Genomic DNA, 12,403 nt, shown 5'->3' with positions numbered 1-12,403 from the left:
TTCTATAAACTGGGGCAAAATATCTAACCTGCCGTATAAATATGCTGCTACAAATAGGCAGAGGAGAGACTGAGTGTTTGTTGACCTCTGGGCAATGACGGTTATTTGACATTGTAAATGTCACCTTTGTGTTCTCTGGGAAAAAGTTGATTCATACTTAGCATGAACTTCTTTTTCCCACCGCACAGGCTTCTTGTTATTCAAAGAATAAAAAATGTTTACTGGGATACTTAATTCTTTTTTGGCAACGAAATGATTAATGATCTGCTTATAATGTTTGGTGCTTTGGGTCAGAACAAACAGCACGCAAAATTAGAGTCATATTATTAGTCTGCAGCATTTTGGATTTCATGTGTAGCTGTGGTCAGTGTGTTGGTGTTATAGGAAAGATTGGCTGAGCACCAGGCTGTTTCCCAGCTCAGACACAATGTTCCGCTGTGTTCCAGCAGATGATGGCAGTGGACAGGGGAAGAGATTTTCTGGAGAATTGAATTTGTCTGCTTCCAAGTAATTCTACATAACCGTGTGTCATCTTCCAGAAAGTGACTGCAGTTTGCATGAGTGGAGGAGAGGAGAGGGGGTTTTTGGATAGAGGTGGTAGCGAAGAGTACAAGAACCTTGTGGGAGGTCACCCTGTGGCTCTGTGTATGTGCAGAATGCAAATAACCTCCTTTTACACTTTTTCTGTTTTCCTTTAAGGAGTAAAACCCGGCAGGTCGATGGCTGCGGGGTATTTGGAACGGGTGACTCGGGGTGAAAGGGAGTCATTCAGCTGGACAGATTTCTAGGATGTTTTGGGAAGCAGTGATGGAAACAGGGGAGGTTAGGCGGCCCGTTCCTCCCTCTGGGGTCCTTGTGGTGTCAGAGCAAAGAAAGAGAGGGAGAGCGAGGGAGAGAGAGGGAGCTCCTGTTGCAGTACAGAATGTCTTCAGCTCTGCTCTGTATTAACCTCAGTGAAAACAAGCCCCCATCAGAGTCCAGCCACAGTACTGCTCCTACAAGTACGCAGGTAGACTCTGCAGCAGAGGAAATGCTCTGTGGCAAAGTAAGGGAGATAAAACCGGGGGGGGGGGGACGATAAGCTGCTAAGCCACACTTAAACTAATATTTATGTACCATACTTACAGCTAGGATAAATGTTGAGCATTGGGTGGTTTTGGTTTTCTCAAAATAAGGAACATTTTAGGAAGGTTGTTGACTGTTTGTTGGAGTAGAAAGATCTCATATGATTGCCACTGAAGGTGACATATAATGGAAATCTTTGACGGACGTGAGTACAAACACAAGTGGGTCATGTCAGGTTGAATGCCAGTAAGGAGTATTTAACAGACATGAAAACTGTCTTGTAATCATTGCTTTGGTATGTGAGTTAGTTGTGTGTGACAACTAATGTTTGATGGAAAAAGTCTTTTAGCAGAGAAAAACCCTGTGACTCATTATATAGAATGCCATAATTATATTTTAGTTTAACTTTGTTTTGGCAATGTTTACAATGTGCTCACAAGATACATCTGAGGGATTATAAATGGGGTACAAGTAAAGAAAGTCAAAGTTGTTCTGCACAAATTTGTATTGGTTCTTTGGACCGATCTGTAATATTTGCCTTTTGGCATTTAGCCTTTAAAACTGCAGGTACATGACTTCTTCATGACACCATGGCGTAAAAACAAAGCAGCATGGAGCCCTGCTGCAAACTTCCCTCTAAAGTAATGGCTTTAAAATTAATAATAGGCCAAGTAACACCAAACATAGGGTCAAATATATTTAGTACAACAATAAATATATACAATAAAATTCTTCATTGAGCATGATTGTGTTTTGAAATTAAAGTTTATATGTATATATGTATACATATCTTAATCTGTACCTGTAGCTGTCAGATAAGGGGGAAAAATGCAAATATTAGCTCAAAAATATTACACAAGGTAAGTACAGGTACCTCAAACTTTAGTGGACAAACATCAAAACAACAGGTGGCAAAACCAAATTGGTCCCAAAAGTGTGATTTCAAAAAATGAAATGTGATACACAGGTATGTATATGTGCCCCCGTAACAGTGTTAGTTAAGTCAAAGTGTTAACATGAGTGCTTAGTAATGTCAGAATTGTTGTGTTTCTTCATTACCTTTTTATTTATTTATTATTGCTTATACTGCCAGTTAAAAGGACGACAAACTTCTGTGTGTATTGATAAATTAGAGATAACAGTGACTCGGCTGCTTCGTTCAGGAAAAACAAATGACATAGCAGTCAGAAGCACAGCAAGCTCCATGTAAAATATTGACGAGTGAACCTTGCGGCTGCTTGCTGCTGCTGTGCTGGTGCACTGAGTCACAGGCTGCTTGTAAGGGCTGGAGAACAAGAGCATGCAGGGCCTGTAACCCATATTAATCTTTCACAACAACACCAAGACCAGACATCATGATCTATTATTATCTCTTTGACCTCTCTGGCCTCTGCAGTTCTCTTCACTCTTAAACACCCCACAGATTCACTTAGAAATCAATAGAAAATGTTTATTGAGTACAGACTGTTTCACACAGGTTTTTGTTCATTATAAAAACATTTTTTAGCTATTCTACACAGCTTACAATACATTATGCCTTATAAATCATGTTGTACAGTGATGTATTATGCAGTTAAGGAAGGAGACAGTATTACCAACAATTAAATCAGTGGCTTTCAGACATATATTACATCTGACATGAGTTATTATCAGAATTCAACAGTCTTATGCATGATTGAAGAGTACATGAATGTAGATGAATTATATTTGTATTAAGCTGAAACATGAAAAAGCTCCACAGGAAGATGAATGAGTGTCTGGGCAAATAGCTGCTCAGTTGAGACCACACAGCTGGCACACCATCTCTCCCCATCAGCGAGAAAAACAAAATGCTTAAAGTGAAATTTATTCATCACCACCGCTTTATATTGCAATTTAGGGCAACTCCACTAAATACCCTCATATAAATAACAATACATACTTACGGTTTATTATGAATCGTGGTTTTTGGCAAACGAATCAAAAGCTTTTTAATACATTTTTCTTTTCTGTTTCTTACATGATGTGGCCGAGCCCGTAGAGATATTTTTAGGTTTTTAGTCAGTCACTGTTTTTCTTAGAGTTGAGGAGTAAAAGTGCCGTGGAGTCTAGATATGACTTACATGCTTTCTAATGCCATTTTAAGGGTACTCTGACACAGTAACTGGCAGAAAGTTTGAGTGAAATAACAATATTGTCTGTGAGTCACAATTTTAAATGTCAGTAGAGGTAAGAAAGCTTATCTTTTGCATGTTTTGGGGTTAAATAAAGTTTATAAGTCTCCTGTGATATATTTATTTTAGACCACATACCTTCTTCTGCATTTATGTTCTTTACTCGGAGAGCCAGTTCTGCGACAGTTTTATTGGCCCTCAAGTAGTTCTCCCCTGAGTTTGGCAGTGATCTTGTAATCTAAAGGCTTCAGTGTTAAACCATAGGAGCAGTTTAAAGACAGGTCCTCATTGGCACATTTCTCAAAGCTACACTGGTGGAGCAGGATCGCAAAGAACAAAAATACCTCAACTTTGGCAATCTGGTCTCCAATACATCTCCTCTTCCCTGCTGAGAAGATCATAACATTGTTGGTAAGATCTTTGTCCAGAGAGCCCTTTTCATCAAGGAAGCGCGAGGGGTCAAAGATATGAGGGTCCTTCCACTTCAGGGGGTCGTGATTGATGGACCACTGGTTGATGAAGACCACCGTGTCTTTGGGGATGGTGAGACCCTCGATGGTGACGTCTGAGGTTGTGGAGTGTGGGATGGTGACTGGGACGAAGCTGGTGAAGCGCATGGTCTCGTAGATGAAGGCGTCCAGGTCGGCCAGGCTGCTTCTGTCCTCCACCGACGGCAGCCTTTTTCGCCCCACCACTTTGTCAACGAGCTCCTGAAGTTTGGTTTGTATTTCAGGGTGTTTGGCGAGCAGGAGGAGAATCCAGTGAAGTGCGGTGGAGACGGTATCCATGCCTGCTCCGATCAGATCTGACACCGTGCCCTCTGTGTGAGCTCTGGTGAGGCCGTTGTCACTGTCAGCCTTGTCAATCACGCCGATAATAGCATCACTCATGTCCCTCGTCACATCCGGATCAAATGTCTCTCTGTGCTCCTCCACTTTGTTCTGGATAAACCCAAAGAACTCTTGATTCAGGTTTTTGAAGTTCTTGAACATGCTGCGTACTGGATTGGGGAAAGACTGGAGCCAAGGCATCACATCTACCAAGCTGCCAGCCCCTACTGTCTCTCCGAATTGGTCTAGCTTGTGCAACAAGGCTCTGAACTCTACATCATCATGTCCATAGCGTTTTCCAAAGCATAAGGCACAAATCACATTGGCTGCAGCCACTGTCAGCTCATGAGCAGGGTTGAAATACTTGTCCTGAGCACTGAGTTTAAGGAAAATCTCAACTAGCTCTGTGGCTTCCGCCACAATTTGCTGCTCAAAGGCTTTTTTGGTTTGGCTGTTGGCAGATGAGAATGCTCTGATCGTTGATTGAGCAATTTTCCTGTGCATCTTCCACTGTTTGCTGTAATTGGTGAAAGTCATACTTTTACCCCCCGAGACAGCCTGAAAAGAGACAAAGTTTGGTCTGCCTGCAAACTCTGTGCTGTGCTGTATCAGAGCCTCACGTATTGCCCTGTCTCCATTCAGAACCACAATGTCACTGCAGCCCAGCCGGATCTGATACACGTTGCCGTACTTTTTGGCAAGCTTGGCGAAGGTGATGTGAGGCATCTGGCCCAGCTGCATGGCGTTGCCCACCACCGGCCAAGCGAAGGGTCCCGGCAGTCTTCTCTTGAGCCGGAGGCTCCTCACCCACAGACAGGCTTCTAGACAGAAGAGGAAAACAAAGGAGGCGACCAGAGCAGGCTGGACCTGTCCACTCCACTCCCTGATGATGCTGCTGCCCTTCACACCAAACTCTGAGTCCAGTGTCATTGTGCTATCCTGCAGTTTAAATGTCATCCACTGTGTCCAATAAAAAAAAGGCAATTTCACTAAAAATTCAAGACCATTTCAACTAGTTCCTCTTTTTTGCACTCTTGCATACATTAAAATACAAAATCTTTCAATTTTCTTAACTTTAAAATAATTGACTAATACAAAATGAAAAGCAGCACTCACATGCTGCCTCACTCCTCCACCACAGAAGCTAGTGAGAAAGGCTCGATCAGGTTCAAGCCTTAACACTTCTCTTATATGTATCTCTTTGGTGGGAGGGGTCAGCGGCTCAGGTTTTTTATTATCTCTCCCCTCCCATTTTGACCACAGCCTGCAGACCTTAGTCCTATTCCCACTCTGGCCTCCTTCCAGCAGCGTCCCTTGTAGGATGACGGAAAAGGAGAGCAGCTACTCAATAGGCCCCATTGCCAAAAAAGTACAGATTTAAAGTTTTATTGCCAAGGAAGAAAACGGAGATTACCATGACACATCAAAAGATAAACAACTCTATATACCATGTGTGGTATAAATCCTGTAATAGCTAATGCACTTGAAGTGATGGAATGGATGGATGGCGTATAGTGTAAGTAATGGACAATAAGCTGCAGTTGATGTTTTTTTTCCGCTGGTGTTAGATGACTTTGCTGCTTGCACTTTCCTATGGACTTTCCGTGGCCATTTTAAACATGATTTGGTTTCTGTTATTTACAGCCAAGCTGTTAATTATAACCATACAAAGGGAAAAAGGGCTGTGGGATATCACCATGAAAACTTCAGATCCAAACTCTGAACAGATACAGGCTTTATTATGCTCTATAAAAAACATATACAAGGTTATTGTTGGCATAATAATCCTTTAAATAAAGGTCACAGAAATAATGTAGCTGTTAGGCCTGTGGCTGCATCAAAATAGTTTTTAAAGAGGATTTAGCTATGAATCTGGTTGTGTGGCTGCTTGTGCAACAAAAGGAAGAACTTAAAAAAACATCAGCTTTGTTTTTTGTGATGCTCAGCCACAAGTGGAGTATTCCAGAGGTTTCTATTTTTGTAACAATGAGTAATGACAGACATCTAAACAGTGGTGGTGCCTAATATCACATAGTTGGCACATATCTGACCATGCCTACATTCTCTGGGAAACACTCTGAGACTGAAAAAGGAGTTTTACTCAGCAGGTTTGAATTAGTACTATGACATTTTAGTTTAGCCTCACTCTAAAGTTTGAAATGACAATAAACAAGGACACACTGAGCAGTGACAATCCACTTTATTAATTCCATATGTAGCTTATTTTCCATCATATAAAGGTCGACACATTGATAACAAAATATCCTCTACGAGGAACATTCAAGGTAGAGAAACACATCCCTTGGGCTTTGTAACATCAATTCCTGAATGCAGAGAGTTAAAGAGAGTGCAGTGACATCCATGTAGCTTTGAAAAAAGTGACTTTGTAAACAAACATGTTTTTCAGACTGCCCCATGAGTGAAACAAAATTTGCTGCACATGTGTTGTTGTTTTTTTTGTACTGGTGAGACGTGTGTGTTTGGCACAGGGGGGTAGCTGCAGTGCTTGTACAGTAGAGACCTGAACCCTGGGTGCATAAAGTTTGTGAAGCGTTAACGGTTTACGGCAGTATCTAGTCTTCATCCCGGAGACCCTGATCGACGTCCCCTGATGAAAGATTTCTTCCTTCACAAACATGTGTCCTCCACTTTGATCAGCATTCTTTGTTTTATTGTGTTCATATGCTTTTGAGTACAGTAGATAGTGAAATACATTAAACTTCATTACATTTATTGTCATACCTGAAATATGAAATGATAAAAAAAATATTTTGTAACTGCTTTTTACGTGGCAAAGGTTAAATATATTCTTACATATTACAAATGAGAACAAAAAGTCATCAAGTGACCTTATAACATTCACAAGCATTTTATATACAGTTATATTAGTTTAAATCAACATTTAAGAGATGTAGCTTTTTCCTGCACACAGGTCATACATATACATGAGCAAAAGTGGATGTAAAACAAGCACACAACTCAGAATTATGTACAAAATCTGATCAAGTATAGAGTATTTTGTGAAGCAGAAATTGAATACCTTTGCACTGATACCTGTAATATTACATCTTTGACATTATATTCTCAGCCAACAATAATTCAAATATAGACTGTATTAATACACCCATTAAATATCATTATTAAATATGAACATTATACAACAGTAGGACTTAGTGCAGGTATGTTGATACTCACTGTTAAATGTCATTGGTGGGAAAGTGTTTGCTGGCCTTGAGTCACAGTATTGGGACGTGCTGTTCATGCGGGGGAGACTAAGCCGAGCAGCTTTCCTCTGAGCTTGGCGCTGACACAGTGTCGGAGGGGCTTCAGCGTGAGCCCGTAGGAACAGTCAAGAGTGAGGGGCTCAGAGGGGTCGTGCTCGAAGCTGCACTGGTGCAGCAAGACGGCTGTGAATAAAAACACCTCCACCTTGGCGACCTGGTCCCCGATGCAACGTCTTTTCCCCGTGGAAAAGATCATCACACCGCTGGTTATGTCCTTATCTAGGGCCCCGTTTTCATCAAGGAAGCGTGAGGGGTCAAAAATGTGAGGGTCCTTCCACTTCAGGGGGTCATGGTTGACAGACCACTGGTTGATGAAAACCACCGTGTCTTTGGGGATGTGGAGACCCTCGATGGTGACGTCTGAGGTTGTGGAGTGCGGGATGGTGAGGGGCACCAAGCTGGTGAAGCGCATGGTCTCGTAGATGAAGGCATCCAGGTACGCCAGGCTGCGTCTGTCCTCCACCGATGGCAGTCTGTCTTGGCCTACGACTTTGTCTATCAGCTTCTGAAGTTTGACCTGCATGTCTGGGTATTTGACCAAGAGCAGGAGGATCCACTGCATGATGGTTGATATTGTGTCTTGACCTGCTCCGATCAGATCTGTGACAGTTGCTTCGACAAACTCTTTGGTCAGTCCGCTGTCCTGTCTGTGCTCAATCACGTTAATTATGGCGTCGCTCATGTCCCGGGTCACATTGATGTTGAAGGACTCTCTGTGCTGCCCCACTTTGTCTTTCACATAAGTGAAAAACTCCTCATTGAGGCTTTTAAAGTTTTCATAGACACTGCGGACTGGGTTTGGGAAGTTCTGAAGCCAGGGCATGACATCTACCAAGCTACCTGCCCCTACTGTCTCCCCAAACTTGTCTAATTTTTTTAACATGTTCCTGAACTCCAGCTCTTCATGTCCGTATCGCTTCCCAAAGCAGAGAGCGCACATGACATTAGCAGCAGCTACTGTGAATTCATGAGCAGGGTCAAAATACCGTCCATCAGTACTCTGGCGCAGAAAAGCCTGCACCAGTTCCATGGCCTCAGCTGTGATATGCTGCTCAAAGGCTTTTTTGGTCTCACTGTTTGCAGAGGAAAAGGCTCTGAGGCTGGACTGGGCTATTTTCCTGTGCACTTTCCACTGTTTGCTGTAATTAGTAAATGTCATACTCCTGCCTCCAGAGATCATCTGGAATGAGACAAAGTTTGGTCTGCCTGCAAACTCTGTGCTGTGCTGTATCAGAGCCTCACGTATTGCCCTGTCTCCATTCAGAACCACAATGTCGCTGCAGCCCAGCCGGATCTGATACACGTTGCCGTACTTTTTGGCAAGCTTGGCGAAGGTGATGTGAGGCATCTGGCCCAGCTGCATGGCGTTGCCCACCACCGGCCAAGCGAAGGGTCCCGGCAGTCTTCTCTTGAGCCGGAGGTTCCTGACCCACAGACAGGCTTCTAGACAGAAGAGGAAAACAAAGGAGGCGACCAGAGCAGGTTGGACCTGTCCACTCCACTCCCTGATGATGCTGCTGCCCTTCACACCAAACTCTGAGTCCAGTGCCATTGTGACAAATTTTCTGCACAGCTCAAAAACAGAGAAAAAACTTAGAAAGAAAGTGTCTGTTCAGTTGTATGTTTGGAGGAAAAAAATCAATATATCCATATCAGGTGAGAAATATATCTAAGATATGTCAAGGAGGTCATAGTGATAAAAAAATAACTGATAAGAAAGTGAGTTAAAATGATTTTTTTGTCTTTAGTCAGTCTTTTCATCCAGATTTAAGGCTTAAGTGCCTGCTTTTTGCTTCACTCCAGCGTCTTATATGTTTTGCAGTCGGTGGGCAGGGCTCAGGGTAACTTTCATACTCCTCCCATTGTGGTAGCCCTGCAGACCCCACTGTATCATCTCTCTGTTGTCGCTCGCTGTCGGAGGCGCGCACTTGTGAGCGTCGAGGGAACGCCGTGAGCGTGCAGCGTGAACGACCCGCCGTCCTTCCACTGCAGAGAGAGAGAAGAGTCAGCAACTGGTGACCGATTCAGGAGGGAAACGTGTCGAGCCAATTTGTTTCACTAATTGGAGGACTGGCAGAGTTTGCGCGTTTCAAAGTGTGTCTTTTTTAGAATGATTTATTCTCTGGCTGCAGAGGACTCTGCGTGCGCACTTTGGCTTTGAAAAAAAAAGATTTGCATACGGTTTGTTCAACTCTTGACTGAGTTTATGCTGCGATTAAATTCGTGCAAAAGCATAACTTTATTATCGGTTACATGGTATTATGTACTTAAGTCCTTAATTAGCCTGTGTTTTGATCATCTTAAAATGTAATTTGCATGCGTTTAAGCATCCCATGTGAATTTAACCATATGTAGTCCTGCACCAATTTGCCTTCAAATATGCACAGGTTTGTCTCGATACAGTAATATGTTGTTATTTACTGTATTTCCGTCTGATTAGTTATGCAAAAGTCCTGCAGGTTCAGTCATTAAAAAAATAGTTAGTGGCAAATGTAAAGTTCGGGCAAAGTTGTGTACCACACAGCCCTGCAAATACTCTCAGCCATCCTTTCTATACTGGATTTTAATGTTTTATTTGATTTGTACAGCTTTTAAAAAGTTATTTGCATAGATCAATATGAGCTAATTTATCCCTGTGAATATATTACACTCATTTATTTGTTTTGTTTTTCTTTCAATCTGATTTTTCATCTCTGCATCTGACAGTGGCTCAATCAGTTCAATAAAATCTCACACAACAAACTGTGCGCACAAACCATAAAATATTGATACATTTGCTACAAAACTGCAATTTTGCAGGATATTCCAAGTTCTACACTGTACCACCACAAACTTCAGGTACTCCCCTGAATTGTAGCTCTTCTTTTGAATGATGGAATATGGAGGAATGAAAAAGAAAAAGCACATTAAACTAAGTCAAACAAATTAAAATCTGAGGCCATATACTAACTTTTTCCTGTGTTTTTATAGTTGCATAATCTTGATCTTATATATATATATAGATAGATAGATAGATAGATAGATAGATAGATAGATAGATAGATAGATAGATAGATAGATAGATAGATCAGAGGCAAAATATTTCCCTTCTCTGTGCAGAAAGCAAAATTAGTGTCTTATTTTACCACCAACTGAGAAGTTTATTTTTTCAGGGAGTTAATGACCCCAATTGAAGGTACTAAAACATTTCCTAAGCTAGGCACTAAGTCAGATGGACAGAAGCTTCACTGCCACACATGCACAGTCAGTCATTATCAGCAGGAAAGGAGGAGGAGGGGTGAGGAATGGGGGGAGGAAGGAAGATATCAAATTAACTTTAGAAAAATGATGGGTGCATTTTAGATCCACGATAAAAAAACAATGATATAAGGAGGCAGGAGGATGTGTTATAATGCAGCACACATTTCATATTAGTCAACATTAGCCATGTGCTGTCTGTATAATTCCAATGCCTCTATGGATGTTTTACAACCCTTAGATTAAGTGACTGGATCTGCAAAGCAAACACTTCACTGCTTCAACAGATATAAAAGAAGCTTCCGTATGAACTTACAATTTCATAATCTACCCATATACTTGCAAACTGTTATGAAACTGATTTAATAAAAAATGGATAAATAACAACTATATATATACACAGCGTGCTTAAATTGTGAAAACAAACAGAAAGGCATCAATAAAAAGTAATTTAAGTGTAACTACATTATGTGTTGTGTGTCATTCTTTCACAATAATGGTCCTTAAACAGCCTTTTACAGATGTCGAGAGTTTCGCTGGTTCAGAGCTCTGCCTGAGAGCTGTTTGTCTTGAGAAATGCGGTGTGGCCGAGCACCAAAGCCTCCAGAATGATTCCTCGGTTAACCAGAGACATAGCAATGTCTTCGAATACACTGCCTGCACTGGGGATGACTGTTTCTTCTCTCCTTCTATTCCTATAGGGGGAATCCCCCCCCCTGCCTCTACCGACACCACTGCCACCTCCTCCCTCTCCTCGCCTGAGTCTGCTCCTCATACACATGTGGCCACTTGCATCCCCATCACGCTAATTAGAGCCAGGTTTGTGGCTGAGGAAGGGGGCCGTTGGGTGGGTGGGGGGGGGGGGGGGGGTGGGGGGGGGGTGGGGGGTAGTTGTGTGTGTGTGTGTGTGGGTGGGAGGGGTGGAGGCCCAGGTTGGAGGGGTATTGGGGAGGGGGGGGGGGGTGTCGTGTGTGCATTTTGCGTGTGGCTGCTATGTTTGCCTGTGATTACCCCTTGTAACCTGGCTGTGAAAGGTTGGCCCTGACCCTGTGTTGACTCTGGCTGAAGGGTGGGGGGTGGGGGGCATTTAGGGCTGGTGGGCGGAGGCGGGGTTGGGGTCTATAGGCCGCTGCATGTCATGTGCTGGCGGGTGGGCGCTTGCTGTGTGGAGACGGGGCCAATGGTAGACCAGGCTGCCCTGGCTCTGGAGCTAATCATTGTTTACTAGTCTCATTTCCACTTCTCAGTGAGCTACTGTCACGCACAGCACCAACGGGGAGGAAGGAAGGGGGGGGGGATAGGGGGTTTGGGGTGTGAGGGGAGGGAGGCGAGGAGAGGAAAGCCAGGGGTCCAACAGGCAGTTGGGGAGCTGGCGGGACTTGGGAAAGGGAAGAGCAAAGAGAATGCAGGAATTTAAGTGAAGATTTATTTTTTTTCTAGAGTGAACAAAGGTGAGCCAAGACTGAAAAATCCATGGCCAAAAACAACCCGACAAACCAGCAAACAGACCAACAAAAACATCCTCTGGGTTGCAGCCATCTCAGGCGGCCAAGAGGTAACCACCGGACGTTGCTAGTTAGAGATGGTGATGTTTGAAATGAGAACATTTTCTCTTGCCAGACCACAGTACGAGGATACTTGGAAAAATTGTCACTGTCTGTCATGATTGTTGTTTGTTTGTAAGAAGCCTGAGAAAAGGCATGCAAAGGCACAATTCACTGCAGTGGGGTGATAGCAAATGGACTGGTGGTTAAAGTGGTACTTTCACATGTACACACTAAAAAGAAATTGCTCTATGGAACACCATTTTAGTCGATATTTAAAAAATCAATGG

At 42.9% G+C, this 12,403-nt stretch overlaps 2 protein-coding genes across 2 annotated transcripts; both read right to left on the bottom strand.

Moving 5' to 3' along the window:
- Nucleotides 1-2,501: 2,501 nt before the first annotated feature.
- On the bottom strand, nucleotides 2,502-5,192 carry LOC131988672 (cytochrome P450 1B1-like). The gene has a single exon (XM_059353854.1). The coding sequence runs from the start codon at nucleotides 5,003-5,005 to the stop codon at nucleotides 3,407-3,409; it is 1,599 nt and encodes a 532-aa protein (XP_059209837.1). The 5' UTR covers nucleotides 5,006-5,192; the 3' UTR covers nucleotides 2,502-3,406.
- Nucleotides 5,193-6,231: 1,039 nt separating this feature from the next.
- Nucleotides 6,232-9,103, bottom strand: LOC131988834 (cytochrome P450 1B1-like). The gene has a single exon (XM_059354102.1). The coding sequence runs from the start codon at nucleotides 8,882-8,884 to the stop codon at nucleotides 7,307-7,309; it is 1,578 nt and encodes a 525-aa protein (XP_059210085.1). The 5' UTR covers nucleotides 8,885-9,103; the 3' UTR covers nucleotides 6,232-7,306.
- Nucleotides 9,104-12,403: the final 3,300 nt, after the last annotated feature.

Source organism: Centropristis striata, chromosome 16 (assembly GCF_030273125.1).
Source record: "Centropristis striata isolate RG_2023a ecotype Rhode Island chromosome 16, C.striata_1.0, whole genome shotgun sequence".
NCBI lineage: Eukaryota > Metazoa > Chordata > Actinopteri > Perciformes > Serranidae > Centropristis > Centropristis striata.
Note: the sequence above shows the minus strand (reverse complement) of the source record. Positions and strands in the feature narration are given on the sequence as shown.